At 38.2% G+C, this 26478-nt stretch overlaps 1 protein-coding gene across 4 annotated transcripts in view; it reads left to right on the top strand.

The window, feature by feature from the left end:
• The window catches only part of ATRNL1 (attractin like 1), a 511034-nt gene that overhangs the window by 412741 nt on the left and 71815 nt on the right, over window positions 1-26478 (top strand). For 2 of the 4 annotated variants that reach the window (XM_054070987.1, XM_054070986.1), the window contains one exon: window positions 174-2082. The exons of the other annotated variants lie outside the window; for them this stretch is intronic. In XM_054070987.1, the coding sequence (XP_053926962.1) occupies window positions 174-233 (60 nt within the window). In that variant the 3' untranslated portion in view covers window positions 234-2082. Of the gene's footprint in view, window positions 1-173; window positions 2083-26478 lie in introns of those variants that run through there. 4 annotated transcript variants of the gene reach the window in all.

Raw genomic sequence — 26478 nt, 5'->3', positions numbered from 1 at the left:
AAAACCCTAGAAGGAGAAGCATCTCACTGTGCCGTGGTTTTATTTGGAATATCTCTGAATCATTTGCCATTTTGCACCTTTTTCACAATACTCGCATGCAGTGGACCTAGAGATAAAACCATTGAAGATTGTATTTGAAGGAGTGAAGATAGTTTTTATTGGTGTTCTTTTAGGATGGACCACAAGGACTGAATAATGCTCCCAAAGAAATACATTTGGATGAAGATGACTGAACATGCAGATCCAAAGGCCTTTTAGGATGTGGTGAACCTTTGGCCTTGGATGAAGAATGTTCTTGGATGAAAGAACTCCAGCTGAAAGACTTTGTCTTTGCCTTTTGCCTTGAGAATTGCAAAGATATGAAAGACATAAAGGAAACAAAGATGTGCAGCTGAATTCTTGGAGGGCACAGTTACAGTGGCTGACGCTGGCATGCAGCCAGCCTGCCTCATTACTGTGGAATGTCACATGCTTGTACCCCTTACCAGACTCCTACAGCTCCCCAGAATCCTTTCACACACTTTTTTTTTTCTGCTTGCTATTTATAAGTTCTACTAGCAAGTTTTAATTGCACAGTTTCTGTAGTGAAATTAGCACCTCTGAGATTCATTTATATCATGTGTAGCTAAAAAGGTAAATGCAGAAAATGCTGAAAATGCTTGGTTCATCAGATTATAATACCATGTTGTACGTGCAACTGAACGGGTAGTTAAATAATAATCTGTTTTCCTTTGTGGTTAATGACTTGCCTAAGTTTAACATGGCAAGAACTCACTAACTGGGTCAATGAACTGACATTTGTGACATGGTCGGCTGTGACTACCTGGGCGTTCAAATAGATTTCTTACTCCTGCATATTGAACTATCTTAAGTCCATAGGAAGGCATGTAGTGACTTTAAGTTTCCTTACGAAATATTCAATATACTTGAAATTTGATTGTACATTTAATTATTTCACTTCTCAAAGTGTCCTTATTTTCTCTTTAGAATAAAATGCAGTTCTGCTAGGTCGATTCTGCTTTTTATCTTCAAATACCGTTTGAACCGCAGATTTCATGTAACAGTGTTTGCTAAGGTTGACCTTCAAAGTGTGTCTGTATGCGGACATTACCGTACGTGTTAGTTACCCAAATAATTCTGCTAATGTGAAAAATCAATGACTACATACAGAGAAATGCTGCACCAAAGTTAAAGGGCTTACTTTGCCTTTGTCTTTCCTGGAATCAATCCACGTGGAGAGACGCTTAGTGATTTTTCACTCTGCTGGTTAGAATCCTGTAGTTCTTGTGTTTATATACCACATCCCACACCGTAGTACCTTTTTGTGCCAACTAAGCTTAGTAATTCTGTAGGAATTCAGGCATTTACAGTATCTCTAAAATGTGACCACTAGCATATGTAGTCACCAGACTTCTCGAAGAACAGACCTGCGAAGAAACTACTTAATTGAAAAACGCATCCCCGAGCAGGGGAGCTTAGGTAAGCCTTAGCCTTATTGGATGAGGATGTTTTAGTTTACTTCGAAACACCCTCTGCAACTTCTGATGCTTTTACTTCAACGGCTATTTCTTCTTGCTCTCCCACCCCCCTGAGCTTTACAAACACTGTTCTAGGAGTTGGTTTTGGCCAAGAAGTAGACTTTTTTCCAAATGATAATACGGACACTGTCTTCTAGCAGCCCTTAGCTTTTGCCCTGAAAAATTGGGAGGCAATGGACTGTCTTCAATTGGTGATTTTGCTTGCTTCTCCTTTGCCATCGCATTTCCCTGTGTCTCTTTCCCCCTCTCCCTTCTTATTTGCCCGTAAGTGACTATAAAAAAGTTGTGCATGACTATTAGACGTGTCAGTTACTGCAGGGTCTCCGTGCTGATTAGTATAAAATACTTCATATTGAGATACATATGTATGTGTTTGTATATGAACGATGCTAATGTAACCTGCTACCAGCTAGTAAATATGCATTGAGGCTGTTGGAATGTATGTATACGTAAAGAAAGCTATGGCTAGAACATCAGATACCTGATACCTGACAGTTGAACTCCATTGTTTACTATTGGTTATGAATGTACTAATGCTGTTTTGTTACTGCCCTAATAAATTAAAATTTTACCAATGCTTTGCTATTGAGTAATGTTTATGGTAGTCTCAGGGTATTTCTTCAATAGGTAATGAATTTGGCTTGACCAAAGCAACATGTTTTTACAGTGGTTGGACTCAATGACCCAGTGGGTCCTTTCCAACCTAGTGATTCTATGATTCTGTTTTCACAGTGATCATGCCCAAAAGGAAGTCAAATCAGTCATGAGTTAACTTGGAAGAGCTACGTGACTTAATTTTTCCCCTCCTTTGGACAGTGTTAAAATTGATCAGTGTTAAAATTGACCAGTGTTTCTGGTTTGACATGTTTCTTATGTGTCAAGCTAGGGTTTTGTGTGGTTGTGTAGCCTTCTTTAAGATTTGGGCTGCATCCGTTTCAGGGTCCGCGGGGCAGAACTTGCTATTACTACAGAGCCATTACACGGTTGTTCTAGACGCTTCACAGAAGCAAGCTTCTCTGGTTAGGTATGTGGTTAGTATTTTGTTCTTGTGCTAGAGCTGCCATGCTCTGTTAAAGGTCTGTTGCTGCTCCCAGGAAGTTAATAACAAAGTCAGAACTAGACTACATGTTTTCTTTTTTCCTGTGTTTCTCTTTCTAAGTTCCTCTTACTCAATTTTGTTTGCCCAGTGTTAAGCATTGGTAGTTGGCAAATCCACATCATTGCTCAGCAGGGAAAATGTTATGTGTATTAGTCTCCTTCATCACTAGTATGGCTTCCTCCTAGCTTTGATATGAATAACCGTGCTTGTTTACTAATATAATAGCTAATTAAAGCACTTTAAATCTATGATTATGGAATCCTAGAATCATAGAAAGGTTTGGGTTGGAAGGGACCTCAAATATCATCCAGTTCCACTCCCCTGCCATGGGCAGGGACACATCCCACTGGCTCAGGGGCTCCAAGCCCCATCCAACCTGGCCTGGAACCCCTCCAGGAATGGGGCAGCCACCACTGCTCTGGGCAACCTGTTCTAAGACCTTCCCATCTTCACAGTAAAAAAATTCTTCCTAATATCCTATCTCAGTCCTCTCCTCTTTCAGCTTAAAACCATTTCCTCTTGTCCTATCCCTGCAGCCCCTGATCAAGAGCCCCTCCCCAGTTTTCCTGAAGCCCCTTTCAGTACTGAAAGGTTGCTGTAACGTCTCTCCAGAGCCTTCTCTTCTCCTAAGTGAACAAGCCCAACTCTCTCAGCCTGTTTGCATGGGGGAGGTGCTCCAGCCCTCTGATATAATTATAGGGGAATTGTGTATTTCCTAGTTTGAAAGCTGTGTGGGGACTTCTCCTTGTATTTCCCCTTTATACAGAAGCACGAAAGTTCTTTAGGACAATCAGCTCTGATGGGTCTGTATGAAATAGGAAGCACATGGAGAAACATCTTGTGTTAGGTCCTTTTATTTTTTCCTTTGGGGGGTTGTATGGGGAATGAATCTGTCTTTTGCCTTCCTTTTAAATCTGAAACTCTGTGCTTGATTTGGTCGTAGAAAAAAATATCTATTTTCTATTTAAGATGAGACCTAAACTCATCTCTTTGTTAAAAACATTGAGTCAACCTTAAACAAATTCATATGGGGACTTTCTTTTCCACTTCTGTTTTCTTCTGTTTGCTTTTCTTTGTCAGACAAAAGCGTAAGAGGTGACATTTCTACTCCACGCAGAGTAGATGCTTTGTATTGGAAATTCATTTATCATCAAGACACAACATAAGATCTTGAGGCTGAGCCTGAAAGTCAGAAAATTTGATCAGGAAAGATGATGCACATTTTAAGAAGCCAAAATATTTTATTATTGGAATGTATCGTTCAGGGAATATGATGGATTTTCCATTAGTGGAAGGCTTTGATCAAAACTGCATATCATTCTAAAAGAAGAGCTGCCTCGTGAGCGAGCAGCTGAGCCTGATGCAAGAATTATTGAATGAGGGAATTTTGCCCTTTTTTGTGCGGGATGAGTCAGATCGGTACCCTAATACCACAAATAGTAGTAGTTATTGTAGGAAAGTGAGATGAGGCATTTGCTAGGGAAGTGGCTGTTGGAGAAAATTATTGAAATACAGCCTAAAGCAACTACACGTCATGCCGCTGGCATCAGAACATGTATAATGAATATTATATTAGCTTTATTATAGGTAACCTTGTGTTTGTGTGATCTCAGAATTCCTGTTGAGGCAGACAGGTGTTTATGTGTAGGCAGGAGGCTGTTAGGGGTGAAAAAAAAAAAAATCACAACAGCTTTTAGCTTCGCAGGTCTGAAATATAAGTTTACAGGGATGATGTTAGTGTGGATTTCCTTCTTTGATGGATAAAACATTTACACAGAAAAACTTGTGGGCTCCAGGCCCTTTTCAATCTGAAGGGTTTAACCTTAAGTGTTAAGAAAGGGCCACAGCGGTCACATCCATGTGTAAGTTGTACAAGTGTGCTATCTTGAATCCTCAATGTAAGAAGGATATGGAGTTGTTGGAACAGGTCCAGAGGAGGCTACAAAGATGATCCGAGGGCTGGAGCACCTTCCTGCAAGGACAGGCTGAGAGAGTTGGGGTTGTTCAGCCTGGAGAAGAGAAGGCTCTGAGGAGACCTTATAGTGACCTTCCAGTACCTGAAGGGGCTACAGGAAAGCTGGAGAGGGGTGGTTCATAAAGGCTTGTGGGGATAGGACCAGGGGGAATGGGTGTGAACTGGAGAGGGACAGGTTTAGACTAGGCATTAGGAAGAATTTTCTTCACTATGAGAGTGGTGAGACACTGGAGTGGGTTACCAAGGGAGGTTGTGGCTGCCCCATCCCTGGAGGTGTTCAAGGCCAGGTTGGATGGGCCTTGGGCAGCCTGAGCCAGAGGGAGGTGTCTTTGCCCATGGCAGAGGGTTGGAACTGGGTAATCTTTAAGGTCCCCTCCAACCCATATGATCCTATGATCTTCCTGTGTTTGATGTGGGGATGCTGTAGTTGTCAGCAGTCAGAAGCACAACCCTCTGGTAAACTAGAAGCTAAGGCACTAACCTCTCTGCTGGCAAGCAAAGAGGTTTTCCTTCTGGGGACTATTTTAGGTTTGTTTTGATTTTATTCAGTGGTAGACAAATGAGATTGTAAGATAGCGTAACATACACCCATGGTCTGTGGAGCATGGCTTAAACCCCTGTTTTCCTCTCGGCTGAATTGGACTGTGTGTTGCCTGTGCTCCTTCTGGCTCATCTCCCCTCTCTGCCATCCCATGGCCAGGCTGGTCCCCGGGATGTGCTCTCTATGAGGTGACAGCTGAGGCCTGCGGCTGCGGCATCCCTGCACAGAAAAAAAAGGCTAAATTGCCTGAATTTCAGCTAGGTATGTCCCCAGAATTTCCCTTAAGTAGAACTTTTTATCACTTGAAGCCTGTTACGGGATCATCTTCAGCACTGCTGGATTACAAAGACATTGTAACATCAGACCCAGCATAAGCTTGATGTGGGACAGAACAATTGTCTGTGGCAATCTGGGGGATTTTCTTGTAAAATAGCCAAATTAGGGAATTAATTTTACTGACTTGGATGTCTTCTGGATGTTTATGGAACGTCACAGTCTTTCCATTGTAGCATATTATTCTTCAGCTCTTATGGTTAATAAAATCTTCAAGTACTACAAAGCTCACTCTTGTCAGAAATGAGGCTATTTTCAAATTGTTGTGGTTTTCCAGGCACCATCATATATTCCAGACACAAGGACACACTTTAAGTACGTAAATTTCTAGTTGTTTTCCACGCTTTCAGAGAGAGGCTTTTCTACTTTGGGTAATTCCTTTTCACTGATTTCCCAGATCTTGCTGTGGTTTTCTGTATCTGACTTGTTCACGGACAACTGGAACTGGAAAAGATCTGCAGCACTCAACTACCTTTTGTCTCTCTGGGAAATGTAGGCATCACATACAAACTCCGCAAGTATACAAGCATCAGCCTTAGGCCTTTCTGTTGGTCTTATCCTATGACTTTGACCTTGCTAATCCGTACCTGTGGGTTGATCTTCCAAGCAGTGCTATTACTTGCATCTCATCTTTTAGCTTCTCTTTTACAGGCTCAGTTGTTAGACAGACGTCAGAGAAATGAACAGGTTACAATTTTGTTTGTAATAGTTGTTGTTTTCTCCTATTACATCTCCCTTCCTTCCTGAGAAAGCTGTATCCTTTTTTACCTTGTTGAGTGTGGCTTTTTTTGTGAAAGTCTGTTACTGTAAATGAGGTCACATTATTAACTTTTATGGATATATGTCCAATATTCCTGCCTCTGATAGGTGGAGCCACTATACTGTCATTAACTGTTGTGGGAGAAACGAGAGAGGGAGTAGAAAGAAGCTGCAGAGGATAATTTTCCTTTGGAAATTGGGGAATGATTTTCCTTCATCACAGTAACAGTTTTTTGAGAGCCTGAAAGCGGTGATTTGCTCCTAGATATTTTCTACAGAGAACTCGTGAGCCGTAAAGTGATCTTGACAGAGGTACCAAACACTGCAATTCTGCTGGTCTCATTTTTCCTTTCTTTGGCTGCCCCATCCCTGGAGGTGTTCCAGGCCAGGTTGGATGGGTCTTGGGCAGCCTGAGCCAGTGGGATGTCCCTGCCTGTGGCAGGGGGGTTGGAACTAGATGATCTTTAAGGTCCCTTCCAACCCAAACTATCCTACGATTCTATGATTCTGTTGTCTACCACGTTCATAGGATATCACAGGCAGCTTTGAAGTTGAATTCCCTTAGGGTCTATGAGACCATGCTGCAGTTCTCAAATAAGTTTGTGAGTCTTCTTTTTGTGCTGAGCTTCACTAAAAGCCACATAACCTCCTTGTTATCAGAAATATCAGATTTTGATATGTCCTCCTTTATATGAACTTTTGTATTCTGCTGCTTTTCAACAACGCTTCAGAAAAAAAACTTTAGGCTTCAAAGCTTAACACCTGAGTTACTCCATACGGCTGCTTCCAAGCAAGAAGAGTAAAATATAATCTTAAAAGAGCAGAAATCAGGCTTGAGTGTTGCAGGTTTTTGAACTACAGGGTTATCTGGAATCTTTACATGGGGCCTTCAAGGGCACTCTGAAATTGGTTGGGGAAATTGTGACTCCTCAGAAATTCTATTCCATCTTTTCCATGGAAGCCTCTACTGAATTTTCAGGTATTGCTCTGGCAATTTAAGGATTACTTTTAAATGCTATGAAACGGGACGCTAGGGGAAGGACTTTTGTTGTTTTATGACTTAGCTTGTGTCTAGTACTTCCATAGTCTGTTTTTCACAGATGTGAATATCTATGAAAACAGTATGTGAAGTGCTTTTAATGATCAAAATTAGTAGATATTTTCCCCAAAGAACACCATCTTCTATGTTCATTGTTCACATGGAGATCCAAATATTTTTATTATCTCATTTTCCCCCATTTTTCTCCTTCGCCTCCCACCCCTGATTTCATTGCTTCCTTTTTCTCAAAAGTTGTTTACTTTGTGAAAGTATTCTCAAGAAGAGGGTCTAGAAGTGGCAGTCAAGTGATAGGCTTTATTTTGTACCAAGTCATACAATTTAGTTTTCAGATAACACAAAAAAAAAAGCCCCGAACCCAAAATGCAATATAAGTTGTCAAAAAGCTGACACTCTAAATACTAGAAAATATTAGCATCTATTGTCAAGAAAAAATAAAAAGTATGAATCACTCCATCTCCATGACACATTTCAAAACTGCTATACACAGCACAAATTATAGTGTTTGATGGTATCAGGGATAATAGTACTTGAAAGTTCCTCTCTGAGCACCCAGCGTTACTCCTAAAAGGGTTCAATTGTCTTGCATTGTACTATAGAGCTGCAGAAAAAAAGATTAAGGTTCTCTGAGGTCGTCTCTGCTAAAAATAAAAGCTGATACAGTATGATTGTTAATAACTTCAAAGGAAAATAGTTTTGTATTTTGTGTATTGTAAAAAGTATACCTACATGTAAAATATTGATTTATTTTTCTAGAGCTTTACAGAATTTTTCCAGTGTGACATCCCCTTTTTCATTAATTGTCCTACCTAATCCTGTATTTTAATTCTTTCTGTTCTCAAGTTCCTGATAGGCAAATCAGGAATGTTCCCTGTGCTCAGCAGTCACATCAGTCCTAAACAGAGGAGTCAGAAGTATGTCAGGAAAGGCGAAAATATAAAAATTTTGTCTGTCTGAAAAGCTTATGAGGAATTGTATTCCTTTAGAAAGGCCACAACCTTCTTTCATTGCCTTTGCTGGTGGTCTCCTGTGCTTTGGTGAGAGGGAGAAGCAGCTCCTCCGGAAGCTGTAGGAGATGGAAGTCTTTCTCTAAATGACCCCTTGCAGGTAGCATCTTGTTTCATTTCCAGGGAGAGCAGTTAGAGGTGATAAATGTTTTGTCCAGAGAAGTTCTTCGTGGAAGTTCTGAAACATAACATGATTATTTGGCAATACTGGACAAAAAAAATAGTATTTGTAAAGACTTCTGTGGCAAAACCGCTGTTGCTTTCAGGGAAAACTCTTGAAAAGTGAGATAAGCACAAGACTTAAGAAGTTTAAATTATACAGATTGGAGGAGAGAGGGTGGGCTTTGTTTCATTTGGCTCATTGGAAATCAAAGGAGGGTGTAGGTTGTGTGATTATTGTTTGGGGATCCAACTGTAATTCATTTTAACTCTGAAGTTAGATTTCTGTGTAAACTCTGTGAAAATTCAGCCATAGTCAAAGGGAAAGCACTGTGATATTAAAAATTTAATTATTTGTTTTATTATTCGTGTGTGAGAACGGAACGTAATTTCTACCTTTAATGCTGAATTTTACCTTAACTCTAGAGGTGCTGGTCCTGTGTTTGTGATGAAAAGTTTGATAGAAGGAACCCTGGAGAGGGTGACTGCAAAGCCCTTGTGGTTACTGAATGTTGAAATGGAGCAGATAGCAAGAGGAAGAAGAGAGTAAAGAATATCATAAGGCCTGTTATTAACCTACCTAGAAAGAAAACAAATTAATTGTCAATCAGAAGAGAGAATATATAGATAGTTAAATAGATTGCCTGACACACAATGTGCGTCTTGTGATGAAAAGGTCATTGAAAAAGCACTTTCTGCATAGATCTGTTTTCTGTGTCTCTGGGGTTAACTTAAGCATTAAAAAATACAAGCAAGAAAGTTTTCTGTTATGTTCAGTTTAGGTTCTCTTCTTCATTACAATGTCCCAATTGCCTCCAGCAGTTCATTAAGGAATGCAAATACTATGCAACTTGCAGTTTGTTCTTTTGACCCTGCACCTATAAAGCAACTGAAAAGGATGGCAAGTAGCTGGTTCCGTTCAGTTTTGCATTTTCCCCAACAGGACTGTCCCCCTTAATCCCATCCCTGATGCCTGTACAGAATTGTAGGTGTCAAGGGACCTCCAAGTGCCGTTAGAGGCAAAGAGCCCAGACGAGTGTGCGATTGCTACAAATCCTTATTTCTTAAACTAGTTACCTTGAAGGCATTTGGTGTGAACATGATTAAAGTCGAATGAAAGGCAATACAGTTCTGTTTGATTGTTTTAGATATCGAGATGTGATGCAAGCTTAGTTTCGTCCAGTAAGATTTACTTTAGTACTTTTCCGTAGCGAAAGAACAGAGGATGATGCTACGGTTACATCCAAAGACATTAAAAAAGCACATCATACTTTTTGAGGAGGAAAGGTGCACATTGGATATAATGGTGCAATAGGGTGCGATAACTCGCCAGGACAGATAACATAAATACTGCTATTCGAGAGAGGTGAATGACATGGGCTGAAAATTATGGTTGAAAGTATGAGATCTGGAACAAGCCAGTGTTGAAAGAACATATGAAGTGGCCTGTCTATAAGGATCTCATTTCTACCATGACTTTGTTGCATTTAAAACTTCTTTTTTTTTTCCCCTGCAGTGTGAAATCACTTTCAAGGGATCCCATCCAGTTCACTTCTGGCCTCCCTGGTCCTCAGTATTTCGTCTATTTGGGTCTCCTCTGTCATGAGACAGAGTTTTACAGTCCTAGATGCAAAAAAAAAAAAAAGGATTAGTTCTTGTAATAACATTTCAAAGAGAGGCTTTCACGGGTAGAAAGCAAGTTTGTGCAAAATACTGATGACACAAGCAGGGTGTTGGATGATATAGGCTGAAAATGAAGCTGCTAAGAAATCTTCAAATCAAATGCAGTTGTGTCCAGGAAGAGAGAATTTGCGTTAGAAATGTTGCTGTAGTTTGCTGCACAGGCTTAGCAGCCCACACTCCCTCTGCTCTGTGTTATCTCATTAACATTATTATTTGGGAGCCAGAGTCAGACACTCACATTGGGTAACAGTTACGACTACTTGACACGATGTCAGTAAAATGCAATTTTTTTCATATAATTAGAATTTTGACAGGAAAGAGAGGAAGAGGCAGAAAATGAGAAATTAGTTATTTCCTGTGCCTCTGTCACTGGACACACTAAGCTTCACTGGTACATTTTGCATGATGTCATGGCAGCCCCTTCACAGCAGCCTAATCTCTGCCAGATTCAAATACAGGATGAGTAAATTAAGGAGGAGTGATGAGTTTGAAATGTTGCTGGTTGGAACAGTAGATCTTTTAGAGGTCCAAGAGAGAATACTCTAGTTCTGATCTTACTGAGAATAAAGATTTACGAAAATACAAATTTTAAGTAAAACTTTCCTAAATTTTCATGTACGAAATTTCACTCATTATCTTGGACCCTCCGTATAATGACAGTGAAGCTTTTTATTATCCAGGGGAAGTCAGTGGGGGTAAATGCTAATGAGCATTAGGGCCATAATAAATTAAAGTTTTGTGGGTTATTTTTTTTCTGTTTCTGAAAGAGAGCTTATTTTCCTACCGCCACCTCCCCCGTCCTCAACGAATATTCATCCACAAAGTCTTTAATATGGAGCTCAGATTTCAGAGATCGATAATCTCTGCATACAAACAGACATCTGCCACCAGGTCTGCATCTGGGACAGATATTGGTGAAGCTAATGTCCTTAGAATTAAAAAACTCGGGTTATCCTGTGTCATCTTGGAAGGACACATTCATTAAGAACTGGCATGTCTGCTTATAGGAATAATCAAATAATGAATAAGGTTTTCAGCAAAGTGCATTTATTCAACTCTGCTTGCAGCACTGTCCAAATTCTGTCATTTGATTTTAGAATCAGATTAATTTATTACTTTTTTTTCTCTCTTGCTGCTCTTTTGTGTCTTTGGCTGCATAATTCCGTGAACTCCTGTAATGTTTTATTTGGGTTATTATACGCATTGCAGTCCTAAGTGAAATCGGAATTCTCACTGGGCTACACAAAATGCGAGCTTGTGGTGAGAAAAAGTCTACCCCAAAGTGCTTGCTTTATAGTTGAATAGAAATGGGCAAGGAAATAGAAACATGCAGAGGTGAAGTTACTGGACCAGGGTTACGGAACAATTAAGTGGCACAGCAGAGGGTTTTTATTAGCAAAATTTCCTGACATTGAACCAATCAAGTGATATTGAACACCACAGTGTGGAACCTCTCCCTCTGCTTTAGATAGAGGTCTGCTAAAACAAAATAAACTGACATCAGAGCAAAACACTGGCTCATTTTAAGTAAAACCCAAACTTCTTCCTTTTGGTTCCTCTGTTCCTTCAATTCTCTTTTTCTTTTAAGAGTCACATATTGTTTCCATATACAAAATTGCTTCATGTTTTAAGTCAGAAAGTGATTATGAAAGGTTGCTTCTAATTCTTGTCCTGCACCCCCTATTACCAATTAAAATAATTAGTAATAACCCCGTGATACTGCTGCCTTTTTATTTTTCTTTGAAGATCAGCAAAATTGGTATAAAAGCTCACCCTGTTCTTTCCTGCAACACTTTTGGGTTTAGTTCCTACAAAATTGCAAGTAATATTATAAGACATTTCATTGCATGCTCCTCCTTCAAGTTTGACACTAACAAAAAATCCACATAATATATTTCTTTGAAAGCAGAAAGTGGATTTTGATAGCTAGTAATTTGGTCAATATTGCTTCCTTGCATAATGTATTTATGGGTTTAAGTGTATGTTTTTCCCTTCGGTCTAATGCCTCAATCAATATATGTGAACTTGTCCATTATCTATTTTTATTAGATTATTCAAACAGAAATGCTGAGTTCTGTCTGATAATCTAAGCAGAATTCAGTAACTCTGCAATATTCATTAATCTCCCTTTCCTGACTCATGTCACTCTCTTTTAATTTGGCAGTCTGATTCACCATCCTCCTCTGACATTTTAAATCTTTGACAGCACTCTGTGTTCAGACAGCATCATGGCATTTTCTGCCGATGATGATAGAAACTTCTCTTTTTGGTATCTCATGTTAACAGATGTGTATGGCTAGAGAGTGATCAGGTTAATTAGAACGAAGTGAAATAAATCTCAATTTGAAAGGATTATATCTCATTGGAACTGCTGTTATAGCAGATACAGGAGGTGAATGTTGAGTTGAAGAAGGCCCCGTTAAAATAAGTTGTGCTGATGAAAAGTGCGTTTCATCTCTCAGCTGACAGGAGCCCAGATGAGCTATGAAACCACATTGCTTTTCTGGTTAGTCATAGTTCTTCAGAAAAACATGCAGTTGGACATACATTGGGAAAAACATCATGCTCAAGATGGCAGTGAATCACAGAATGGTTTGGGTAGGAAGGGACCTTGAAGGTCATCCAGTTCCAACCCCCAATCCAGACATTCTTGTTTGGATTTGCCCCCTCGTATATGAATTTCTATTAACACGTTGATCCTCAGGCTTAATGGGGCTTTGAGTGACCTGATCCAGTGGAAGGTGTTCCTGTCCATGGCTGGGGAGCTGGAACTGGATAATCTTTGAGATCCCTTCCAACCCAAACCATTCCATGTGTCTATAATCAGAGTTTTCAAATGAAGGGACTGTCTATAACTTTTGATGCCTTGTTGTTAGAACAGTACTCTCGGAAGTGTCTCTTGCTCCTCCTAAAAGTACTCTAAGGATTTTTTTTTATGGATTATCTATCTGTCTGTGTTTGCATGAGGAATATACTCTAAGAGAAACAATAGCTAATGCACGCTCAAGTCAATTAGTACCTTATTTTTTCTAGGTGTCACTAGAAGTATTTGGGTATATGTTGATGGTACAGCAAAATATATATATATTGTGACTGGAAATGCCTATCTACTGCACCACCCTTATCAAGGGATCTGGAAGCCTCTCTGATTTCTGTTACAGAGCTCTATCTTTTTGCCTGTGCATTATGTGCCTAACAAGTTTTAGTTTTTCCAAAAAAAAAACCCCACAAAATTAATTCAGTGCTTTCAGTTAGAAAGTAGAGCAAATTAGCAGGTATTTGCACCATAGGTAGAACAAAGCATCTGAATAGCTCTATGGAAACCCCACAAAGAATTCCTGAAACTTCATAGCATCATACTAACATCAGTATCGAATCCAACAGACAGAACTGACAGCTCTGTAATTTTGCCTTACAATATAATGTTCTTGAATCTCATAAAAATGCAAAATGAATTCTTGCTAACAAATCTACAATGTTATATGTAGTTATAGTCTCCTCACTTACCAATGAGGACTTTTTTTTTTCAGGGAGGATTTAAAAGTTGATGGAAAGAGATTCAAATTGCACTTAGTCTTGCAAACTGTCACGCAAAAAAAAGGAAATTTGTCGTTTTAAATTGGATAGATGTATTTCAAGTTGTAACCTGAAACATCTTCTGTTTGTTGTCTCAGGATCGTTGATGTGCAAGTCACTGGAAAATGGGTTGGGGAGTGGTTCTTGTTCTGATAGAAGGAAATTAAAACCCACTAATATTTTGTAATAGTAGCGTAAGGGGGAAATAATTGACTATATCTTGTCATATGGGAATACCTTATCATCTACCAGAAATCAAACATAATCATATTCATCTATATGAGATGTTCATAAGATGTCAGAAATTAAGTCACAGAAGAATAATACTAGTTCATAAATCCGTAAAAAAGATCAGATAAATAAATCGGTGAGATGTTCTAAATGCATGTGTAGTTTTTTTTGTTCTCTTTTATGGCTTTGTCTCTTTTTTTTTTTGTTCCCTTTTAGGCTAGTTCTTCCATTGGCGGAATGTTTAGAAAGAGGAATATATAAAATGTAGGATTTATGAGAGCTTCAGACGTTTATGGGATTTTTGATTAACACTTTTATTAGACTTGTCTGAAAAATAATTCATGATTTCAGCTTTTCTTTGTAGTTCTCTAAAAAGCTGCCACGATCATCAAATAGATCAGGGCATGTAATAAAAGCCATACAGCCAGTAGTAGAACATACTGTCAGATAACCATTAAGGCTGTTCTAGGAGCCAAAATGTTGGAACTAAAAGTATTTTTAATGACTTGAAATTGCTTGAAGTGCTTTCTGAGAGTTGAAGGGTGCTGATTTATTTATCTAGTGTACTTATCTAAATTAATTTGGATAGAACTACTTTGGTTTTAATCCTCTTACAGTGAAATTTATGTTAATATTTTTAGACGGTGCATCATTTTGTCTGAAGGATAGAGTTAAACAATACTGGTCCGAGTACTGAAAATGTGAACAAACTGGCCAAAAAAAGCATTAATGATTGCAATTTTACCTGGACTGTAATAATAATTTTTAGAAGTGACCTTGCAGGAAATGCAAAATTTTAGTAATATCTTCTCTCTTTCTCCTTTTAATTAGTGTTTTAGCGTGGCAGCAGTCAGTAATGCAAGTACATCAGCAGCTATTTTAAGTAATTTGTATCTTATCTGTGTGAATGAATTTGTTCTGTCTTCCTTTTTCCTTAATATACTTACTGAGAAGAACTTTATTAACCTGCTGGGACGTATTGTAGATGTTGTAATTAACAAGTTAAAGGTTTTAGTGTTTTTTCTCTTAGTAGAAAAAGACTTCTCACCTGGGTTTATCTCCTCAGCAGCCATTTTTAGCCTTATTCTTCTCACTGCATTACTTCTTTGGGGAAATTTGGTAGCCTAGTGTCCAAACTGCTTCATTAATCATCCCTGCAGTAAAGCTCTAATAGTCTTCAACTAGAGTAGCTCCTCACAAAGAGTAACTAGAGTAGCTCCTATCAAGACTTTTCCTGTCATTCTAAAGCAGTTTCTCCCAAGTCTCATCTGCCCCTTATTTACTACGGGACTGATAATCCTTATTCTTTCATTTCTTCTGAGCACTGCCTTATTTTTGCCACGCGTTTCATTAGCTAAAACTTTGTTGCAGTATCTGAATATCCTTGATGAATATGCAGTATCCAAATATCCCTTCAAGTGACAGGTGATGGGATGAGATGGAGTGGCATCAAGCTGCATCACGGGAAGTTTAGATTGAACGTTAGGAAAAATTTCTTCACAGAGGGGGTTATCAAGGATTGAAACAGGCTGCCCAGGGAGGTGGTGGAGTCACCATCCCTGGAGGAGTTTAAAAAGCGGGTAGATGAGGTACCTAGGGACATGATTTAGTAGTAGACAGGTATGGTTGGAGTTGATTATCTCTACAGTCTTTTCCAACCTAATGATTCTATGATTCAACAAAAGGTTTACTTGCCAGTAGATACAGTAGATGTTTCTATTGACTTGATTACTATTTGTCCACTGCCAAACGGTGACACTTGGCTCATTTGGCAAAAATAGTTGTGTTGTGTAGCAGATATTGGTTGTCAGAGTCTCTGGGAACTGGAAAAGCTAAGCGTCACAAAAATTTCAACGCAAAATCTTAGTGCTAAATAACAGTTTTATCCCTTCTTTTTCATGATATATAAAGTGCAGGAAATACATATGTATATATAATGAGAGGAGCTGTATCGATAGTGTAAATGGAAGGGTCTGAGAACAAGATTTATTAATTTGTTTATTAATCTAGTCTAGCTGTTCGATTTCTCTTAATTTTTCTCTGCTTCAAATTCGTAAGAAAAATTAGATTTTGGGGAAAAGTTACTTGAAATGTGGTTTATCTGATCAAAAAGGAAGAATTAGGCATTGTTGTCTGATCTGAGTTATGTACATAGAGCGTTGAACACTTAACCGCAGGGACGGAAATGAACTTTTCAGATTTTTGAAGAATTATAAAACCCCAAGAAGTAGGATACTTCCTTAGCTTTGGGGGGAAGCTTGATTTCTTAAAATGTCTCAAAAAATACCCAGACTTCTATGAGATGATGTTCTGGGAGACTTTGATTTCAAAAACCTCATGGAAAGTGATGTATTTCCATTTCTGCATTTTCTGTTCTAGCATGTCCCAGGCCAATAAAAACTTGCAGTTATTATTTCACTCATAACTGAAGGTTATTATGGCACACTATGCCTAATTTATTTCCCTACATAACTGTGTCTGCTTTATGCAATCTCTGCCAAAACGGCAGTACCTAGGAACTTCTTTCTAATTGGAGAAAAGTGAGGCAATGCCACAGAGCTCTGAAAGTGTAAAGCTTTATACGTTTCTGTGAGCAATCAGTGAGAGGAGTTACTTTTGAGTTCTGTTTTTAATTCCTTTATAAAGCTAAGAGGTTTCTTAGATCAAGGAAGATAAAGAGCCAATATTAAATAAAAAAAAGAAAACAAAACACCTCTCCCTAGGAGGGGAATAGGAGTAATTTTTCCTGCAACAGACTAAGTCTTCCATGGAAAACTGAGACAAGATGGTTAAGAGGCTGGAGAAATATGTCCTCCTTGCATAAAATTTAACTCACTAGCCTGTTAATCTCATACTCTAGGAAAATAAATATTTCCTGGAAAAGCCATGTATTTTATTAAACTAACTAATATATTTTTTAAATGAAAGCCGGGCCAGCTTTCAGGCAAACAAGGCCTCTTTCAGTCTGAAAAAACATAAATAGCAATCCTCAAGTTAAACAGAGGTTTGTAAACAGTTATTTTAAGTTTGATTAGTGTAACTAATCACAAATTAGTTAGCTTGAGAGATTACACTAATAGTTAGCTTGAGAGATTGTAGTATTTTCAGTCCTCTGCATTAGGCACCTATCATTTATATCCTTTACTTGGACACTTTTGCTTCCGTCCCCTAAAACTTCTCGCACAACCACTCTGTTGAACCGAGGAAGCTATCCTACTCTTAAAAATCCTCAGCCTGCTTTTATTTTCCTGGGTTATTTTTAAGGTAGATCATTTCAGCAGTTCATCTTCCCAGGGTATGACTGTAGGAATAGTGCTGGGAAGCGTAGCCGGGCAGCGTGCTGCAATGCAGAGATGAGAGGGTAACGCCACTTCCCAGCCCAAGAGCTGAGCTCATAGGAGATACGGTGCTCTACAATGGAAATCTTAAGTGTATGGGGTTTTGTACAAAGTAATTTGCAGTTATTTTTACAGTAAAGAACCATTAGCACGTATGGGGTGGCACAGCAGACATTGCAGATGGGATATATCCTTCAGTCTTCAAACTAGAATTCCAGCACTGTCATTAAAATGATTTTTCAAAAGCATCCTGAGGACCTTAGGGCCTGAAGGTGTTTGGCAGGGGAGAAAAGAACGGGAGCTCAGGTGCACTAGAGCAAATGTGTCTGCAAGGAGTGAAAAAATTGAAATTAATCTGCGTTAATGGCTTTTCTTTTGTACTTTTTGAGGTATTTGGTATGTCAGCTGCTCATTAGAAGACCTTATCCATAAAAGAAAGCAAGCAAAAAGACCTCATCATTGCTGTGCAGTTACCGTAGGTGACCATATAAATTATAGGAAGATTTGCTGATACACAACATTGTTTGCATCTGTTTGAGGACAAGGAGGGAGGGACTAAACCTCCCAATGCAAGAAAAGCATCAGCAAATCTAAAAGCAGCCATTCATTAGGTGTAGCCAAGTTGATGGAATAGGTTTTACATCTTGCTACAACTTGCTAATAATTCAATGCTTTTTGTTGCATCAGTTTTGTATTTACTGGCTTAGAGGTGGTTGGGCTTTTGTTTGCTGGTTTGGGTGGGTTTTTTTGCCCCGTTTAAGGGAACGGTTGAGGAAATCTTGATGCTGGCTATCATGCAACTTTGTGCTTTGTTGTTATGAGGGATCTTTTATTCAGCTTTTTTCTTTCTTGCTGTAAAACTGACCTCGTGCCGTTAGTTCAGTCCCGTGTGTGTTCCTGCCCGTAAGGTTGGCAGCAGCCTGGACTTTCTTTCCACAGGAGGGAGGCTGCCAAAGCACAGGCACTTGCTTTTTGCAGGAATTGGCAGGTGGAGGTGCTAATAGCTGCAGACAGGGTTGGAGACAGGGTTCTGCTTGCTTCATAAACAAAAAAGTCCCCCAAAACCCTCTAGCTGAAGAAGAGAAAGACAAACTGGCAGCTCTTTTTGGACAGGATAAATGTTAGCGCTGCCCAGGCGGCACCGGGGACTTCAGGATTTGCTTTGCACTGACTTGCCAGTGATATTGTTTCTCTTCGTTCCCATGAGGAATGTTCTTTTTCTTCCTCTTTAAGTGCCTCTCTGTTTCACTTCTCCAGGAGTAAGCGGTGATGCTGGGGGACAGCTCAGCCTCTGAAGATCGGTCGTAGCAAACATCGCTTACTGTTTAACTTTGTACAAATACAGTAAACTCTCTCACGTGCCACAAATATTAATATTTGTTTAGAGTATAAAAAGCAGATACGAGAGCAAAACAGACTAAATATTTGCTGCTTAAAGATGGATTCCAGTCCATATATAGTAAGCAGTTTCATTTAATCTGTCATAAAATATAGGCTGTTGGGGCTTTTCTTTCCTTCTCATTGCTTTTCAGAGGATCTCATCCAGTCTCCGAAGGAAAGAATTGACTCCTCCGTAGGATATACACTGATTTGTTTTCAAATAATCTTTGTAAGGTACATGTTCACAGATGAAATTCGTCAGTATTTTCTACCTCATCTCACATTTATAGCATCGGTTGTTTCCAACTTTGAAACTTGCAATAGTTTTTTTAATATTTAATTCCAGTCAGAATTTAGAAGATATTTGACATAGTTGTTGAAGCTGTTATTGTCCTCAATTCCAAAAGATCACTTTAATAATAACCTTTTCACTTTTAAGAAAAGGCTCAATATAAAGGAATAGGCTTGTTCTACCCTGAGTTTATGTGCATTTTTCCCAGCATGCTAGCCACTCACTTAATGTTCGATAACAAATGCAACTATAAATTATCCTGCAAGATCTACAGATATTGGGAACATTTAAAAGTTTCTCACGTTAGAGCATTTTAAACTTTACTAACTACTATATATTATCAACGAAGCAGGTAGTGCACCTTCTCGTTCTGTTAATTGCAGGGGAATAATCTGCATTTAGGAATAAAGGAGAATTTTCTAGCTAGCAGCTTCTACACGACAGTGACATAAATTATTTTGTTGCTTCTGTGTTTTGTTCATACGTGAGTCCTTCAGAAGAAATGGCCAAGAACTGTTGGTTTGAGGTTTGGTTTTTTTTGCTTATATTCGGTGATGAACTCTTTAAAAGAAAGATATAGATCTTAATGCATAAATTTTGTCGACTGACTGCCAAAGTTGAAACTTCATTTTGAGAAGCACCGGGCTTTGTTTAACTCTGTATTTTCAGTATCCAGAGTTACTGAACCAGACTTTACTTAATTAATAACTATAGGATGTGAGGCAGTTCCAGTGCTGCTTTTTCTATTAACTTGCAATTTCCTTTAGGAAATGAATAAACCAGGGGGAAGGGGCAAGGCATGGCTGCTGAAAATAAATGTGGTACCACTGTACACTGCCAAATTCATTTGAATGAGTTAACAGCGTGGTTTATAAATTGAGTAAGTTTAATTCCGTAATCCACACAACACGTTTTATAAGAAGGACAAAAGCAGAAGAATTTTTAAGCTGAATATGGTCTGAGATTAGGAAAGCCAAGAGATAATTTCTAAATGTTCATTAAAATAGAATTCTAATTCTAAAATTCACATGGTAGTTTAATGCTATCAAGGCCATATTTACTTGAGATATTGAGCCATATTTCAAATATAATTTACTTTTTTCAATGTAATCTCTATTGCTTTCATTGAATTTGCATTTTGTCCCTGAAAGCAGCATCTGGAACGCTCTGACTGTTAACAATTTTGTAAGGTTTGGGCTAGACTTTAAAAATCTACCCTTGTTTGGAATGGAAAATCCAACATGGAAGTGTAAACTGCTGAAGCAGTTTCCTAAAAGCTGTATTAAAACTGGAGAGAGTGAGGCTTTCCAAATATTTTCATCGTGGATGAAGGAGGACGATAGTATATTTGATGATATTTAATGAATAGTTCAGTCATATTTTTGCCCATTAAATCCAGTATACTTATATTCTGAATCTGTCTTGTAAATGATAACCTCCCAAAGGTAGAGCATTTATAGGGAGGTTTTGCAGTTAAGTCATTCAATTAGTTGTCAGGGCTCTTAATTGAATATCTTGTTTTCGATTGTTATCGATTAAGAATACCACTGAAGTTCAAACACCTCAAACGCTAAAATTTTCCATTGAATAGATCAAATATTGCAAGACTTACATTTATTGCCAATATTGGTATACTGAGTAGGAAAAAAACATACTACTCTTCCTACAAAACCACTAATGGACTGTGTACAATGAGTTCTCCATAAATACTACTTAAATACTTTCCTGTGTTTATATTGCACATTCACTAAATGTGGTTGTCAAAACCAAAGGAATTATGCTTAGGCAGCTATCAGAAATAAAACTTAAGAACATAACAATTTCACATTTGCTGCAATAATTAATGAACTGCTCGTGCATTTCTCATCTGAACACCCCCCCCCCATAAGAGTTTCTATCTGCATGAAAACGTAGGACTCTTAGCTCTGAACCTATAGTATCTTGTGTATGGCATAAACTGCAGAATGAGTCTCAGTGTAGTTTCATTGTCATTAACGTGCTCATTAGGGTCAGCCCTGCTTCCTGTTGCTATTTATTAGACACCTGTGGTTGGTGCCTGTGTTTATAGTCTTTAGTACCATAAATTCATCATTTATGTGGATACCAGTTTAAAACCTTTGTCTTTTGTTTAATTTTGGCTGTGTATAAGCATCTAGTCATTTGTGTACATGAAACTATTTCTTGTTCTTGATTAACATGTGCTAGTGAGTTCACCTGTGTCTTGTTATTAAGGTTCTTTATTAAAGCCACCTTTTAATTTCCTGAGTTAATTAAAGATTCCTGTTATTTTTGGTCTCCCTAGTTGTGTGATGGCAAGTATAGTACCTTTTACTCATTGGCTTTCTTGTAATTTATCACACTGTCAATGGAGTTGTTGAACCTATTACTTTGTATTTAAGTGTTAGTAATGAGTGACTGAGACAAATGATGTTATAATAGCTAACATGTATTTGTAAATGAAATTAAAGTACTATCTTTAACTCGTGCTGAACATAGGCATTGAATGAAAAGTGACATCTCATCATTTCAGTCTTTGCACAGATGCAGTATAATGAAGGTGTTGATTTAAATTAAATGTAGTACCGAAGAGTTAATGGTATTTTTTAACATTGTCTTTGATTTCTATATTCTGCATTTAAATAAAGACTAGTGGAAGAGGATCCCTTTCTCGCAGTGCCCCAAATAATTGTTGGATGCTATTGGCAAATTCAATATGCACCTGTATGTGCCTAAAGATGAATGAGCAGTCAAAAACTGACTGTCCGTGACAGCTGGCGAGCAAAGTTGACTTTAATTAAAAGTCATGATTTCATTAAAAAAAAAAAATAGAGGAAATAGAGGTTGAAGGTGGACCATTAAGTAACAGCAGTAACGTAGCCATCTGAAACAAAAAACAGCAAAAGAGGCAAAATTGTATCCTAGTGTTTAAGCATTCTGATAAGAGTCCAATTCCTTTTCCTCCTTACTGTCTAATCTGAAGCTTGCAAATAGTCTTGATTATAGCGTGTGTCCTGCCACTGGAATGATAAGCTTCCCCAGTGAAGACTGTGCCATGTCCTCGGCATACCCTTGGGGGAAAACTGTCAAAAATGTGTAAAGTTGTGTTTGAGTGCCTCCAGTTATTGGAAAATTGGATCCAGGATTTACATCTTGGTTGTGTACTTTAACTTCAAGATTATTATGCAAAAGGTATGTAATATATCTGCTTATAAGACACATTTTTAACAAATCGGACCCCTGTGTGGGGTTTAGATGGTGATGCGATGCCCATCCTGAGAGACTCTAGTCTCAGCAGAATGTAGGTAGTTTCTAAACTCTTAGCTCCAAATGAGGACCTCTTCTGTACACGGAGACAGCTTAAGTGATCAGAATGGTTTCTGACCCAAGTGGAGAAGCTCAGTGAGTTCAAGCACCCTCCAAGTTAAAGCAGCACAGAAATAGAGACAAGGAGATTTCATTGCCTAAACTACATGTGTGAATTCTGGTGGTCTGAGGCAGCAGGGAACCACGGTGCATCTCATTCCTGTAGCGATAGCCTCATATTGCCTAGGAAAGTGCCTCGATTAACGTGCTATAAATTAGTATCTTACAGGCAATCCATCCCCCTTGGAAGGAAAAAAAAAGAATGCACTTTCATACCTTCACGTTTCCCTAAGAGCTGCTCAAAACAATACAATTGGCAGCTCTCAAAACTGTAAAGCACTTCAATGTGGGTTTATTCATATTAATTTTCTTACAGATTATTGTGCAGGTAAAACATTAAATTCAATGTGGCAGGTATAGTTCAATCATTTGTTTCAGTCTGGGAAACTGGAATTAGGTCATAATTAGCTGCATCAGTTCATTCTGTTTTCTTACTCTGACCTGACCACTGTGGCAGAATATAAATTGCATGACTGCGGTTTTCAGAATAAACTCGCTGCCAACTCTTTGATTTTAGTATTGATTATGAATAATTTTAAACATATATCCTAAAGATTTACAAACCATATCCTATGAAGAAACAGAAAGGTCTATAGATTGTTTAGAGACTTTATGAATCAACATTTAAAATTTTGTATTTGGTGTTTAATATACTGAAAACACTTTCCTAAAGTAATAAATTTTGAATTATTGCTGAATGTTTCACGGTGAATACTTAACTATTGAATATATAGTTACTTTTCTGTACATCAAATCTATTAAAATAAGAATATATAAATCCTTTGGAGATACTGTGATACAGCTTTTCAAAATTTAGGATATTTGGAATTTTTAGAGAAATTGTAGTGACCAACTGTAAAAAAAAACCCAAAAAACAAACCTGAGCATATAATCTTTTAGCCTTTAGTTTTGCAAAAGTGAAAAAACCCTGAGGATGTACAAATCTGCCCCTAATCATTGCGTGTTGTGGAGGTGTTGATGGTGAAGGCTTCAGATGCCTGTGCATACTGGAAGTTATCGACCCTTGATAAGATCAAAACCACCAGGAACTAGAAATATATTCTACACCTCCCCCCTCTTATTTATTAAATGCAAATCAGACGATAAAAATGATCCTTGCTAGATGAAATTATAAACTCAGAAAATTCTACAGTCCGGTTTTCTATTTCTCATCAATATGCAGTTGAATTGATGGAAGCTGAGGCACTGGTTTTCGACCCAAAGTATATAAAAACTAGTAGGAAAGGAGAAACTTGACATTTCTTCTTTAAATTACTTCTTTTTCTGAAATGCATGATGTATTTAGAGTGTGTGATTTTGTGATGCCAGTCAGTGTTATGCCTTCTTCAGCACGATTTGCATAAGCTTTGACATTCAAGAGTAATATAGCCCTCTTAGAGTGATATTCATCCAATGTTTTCTTCTTGTATGTGTGTGAACAAGAGTTTGGGAGGATGACATTACTCAGAAATGAGCAATATATTAGTTATATAGATCACACCAAACCATTATCAATAAAAGCTCTGTAGATTGCATTGACATACATTATGCATATGCTACATGGTTTGTGTCGGAAAAAAACCCAGAAATTCAAAACTGTGATATAGGTTTATATCTAATGTTCTTAGGTTATAAAGCTAATTCTTGCATTTATAACGCTCTAAATTTCAAGTCCTGAAGAAGGTGCTATGTATCGTAGCGGAAAACTGTAAATCTCCCAGTTTAGGTTATCCAATCCTTTAATTTCTACCTCCTAGGATTGTGAGATAGCAGGCCCAAAAGTGCTCACTGGTGCTAAATAAATATCTAGCATATATGTTATGAGCTTTAGAAGAATACCAGAACTTAACAGCAAAAAACTGCCTTTGCATTTTGAACTAGCAAAAACTGTTACAAATGATATTTAGATATTTTTAGAGTCAGATTAGGTCTCCAAAAGAAGGCTGTGTATTTTTTTTTCCTTTTAAGTATGGAGCAGGTGAACAAAGGTGTGCAGTGGGATGCAAGAGAACGTTAATCATTTGCACGTACGTGGTAATGGAAAGGAAAGACAGCAGTAGGTGCCATATTCAAGAACCCTGGTAACAAGGTTTTAGATTATTTGATGAGTTTACTTTCATAAGAATCTGGAAAATGATGAAGAGAGGGTGTCTCATGTTATGCAGTCTGTTGCAATCAATTTCAACTACATATGCTTTAACAAAACTGGATTTTGAGGGAGATCTCTGAGTCAGAGTCAAGTAAAACTTCAGAAAATGAAGATGAACATTCTCAGAGTAGATCTCTGATTTGTGGTTCTGCTTTCCACCTTCATAGAATGTTTTTTCCCCCTTTTTGGTGATTAGCAAGCTCATTTTGTTTCTTTATCTTTTTTTTTTTTTAACTCCTAATGATCCTGCTCAACTCCTAAAGATGGTAGAGTAGGGATCTATAATAATTACATACCAGTGCTAGCCAGAAAAAGAGTTCTAACAGCTGGAGAATTAAAGACAAATTAAAGTGCTTCAATCATAAGAGTCACAATGATTCCTTGCTGGTATTTGTCGAAAGCATAAAATATTTTCACTGAGGCATTAGCACTAAATCAAAATGTGAATAACACCTCTAAAGTGGTATAATGCCAAGTTGTGTGGATTCTGTCATGTTTTCTGCTCACATGACAAGCTATGTAAAAGCAGACACTTCCACGTAGGTATTTTGTGCAGATGGTCCAGTGTTCATCATCACTACACAAAATCTGTTTTGATGTGGATTAGCAGGAATGTACTACCCCTAATTTTCAGCAGTTTTAGTGAGGTACCGAACAGAATACAGAAGGATGAAAAATAGATATGGAGGCAGAACTGGAAGCGCCTCAGAGCAGCTGTAATCCCTTTCAAGTGATTGAGTGGCACCCTTGATCGGCTTCTGTGCGGTAAAAATGAGTAATGCTTACTGACATACATCAGTAAGTTCCTTTCTTGTAAGAGTGGAGAATATGGTTTCCTTTTGTACTAGAAATTGTTTGTAAGTGTGGACAATAACTTAGTGTCTGTCTCTTTGTTGTGGCTGTGAGCAGCCCCGAAGTAAAGAGCTAGACGCTGTGCATTGAGTCTTTGTGAGTGTATGTAGTCCATAACAGCATACTGGGAATGGGATATGTATACATACAAATATACGGTGCCTTAAGTATGTAATGCCATGCATGTTATAATAAAAAAAGACATCCTTATCACATTGGCGTGCTCAACTCTCCAGGAGGCAGTGGAATACAAGATTTGTTAGGGAGGTTAATTACCCTGCTTGAAGCTGTTCAGGAACTCCTGTGGTCACTGCAGAGTGGAGGAGGTGTTATGGGATAGCATTGGGTGGGTAGCTTTGAAAACATTAATGAAGGAAGAGAAGTGATAAAGTTATTGATTAAAAACTCAAAAATATGAAAGAACTTTCTAGCAGGTCTTCCTGAAGACCAGGATCTTTGCAAATACTCAGAATAATGCATCTTTCTTTTGGGGAAAAAGTATCATTTTTATCTGAGGAAATAATTTAATTTTTTTTTTGTAAGATTGTATTACTCTATTACTTTCATCATAGGAGTGTTTGTTCTTCATGGTCCTCACTTCTTATAACTATGGAATACAAGACTCTTGGTATTGCTGAAGCACCAGTCTCTTCGCGGGAGCAACATCTCCCTGCAACTTTTCATGTTTTCTGATAATAACAATGACTCAATTAGAGACAATCCAGTGATCCCCAATCTAGATTGCGAGACACTTGTCCTTTTTCAATTACTTTCTCTATATTGAGAGAAATCGGATATTTACCGCAGGGCAGAGCGGTAGCATAGGGCCCTCAGCGACCTTCGCTAACTCCCAAGAAATGCCTGAACACTGTTACTGAGCAGCGGTTTGTTTGCAGATGGTTAATTAGGAACCTAACCGAATCTCTTTAGAAGGACAGATGCAAATTGATTAACATCCCTATCATCTACATGAGCAGCCATTATAAGAAACTCTCACAAGAAAAAATAAAGTGATATATCCAATTAACATCTTCAGCTTGCTCAGCACTTCACTGAGAATTAGGAAACTCTAATGATCAAAACTGG

Source organism: Cuculus canorus, chromosome 7, assembly GCF_017976375.1.
Source record: "Cuculus canorus isolate bCucCan1 chromosome 7, bCucCan1.pri, whole genome shotgun sequence".
NCBI classification, from domain to species: domain Eukaryota; kingdom Metazoa; phylum Chordata; class Aves; order Cuculiformes; family Cuculidae; genus Cuculus; species Cuculus canorus.
The sequence above is the reverse complement of the archived record's forward strand: the minus strand, read 5'-3'. Positions and strand labels throughout refer to the sequence as shown.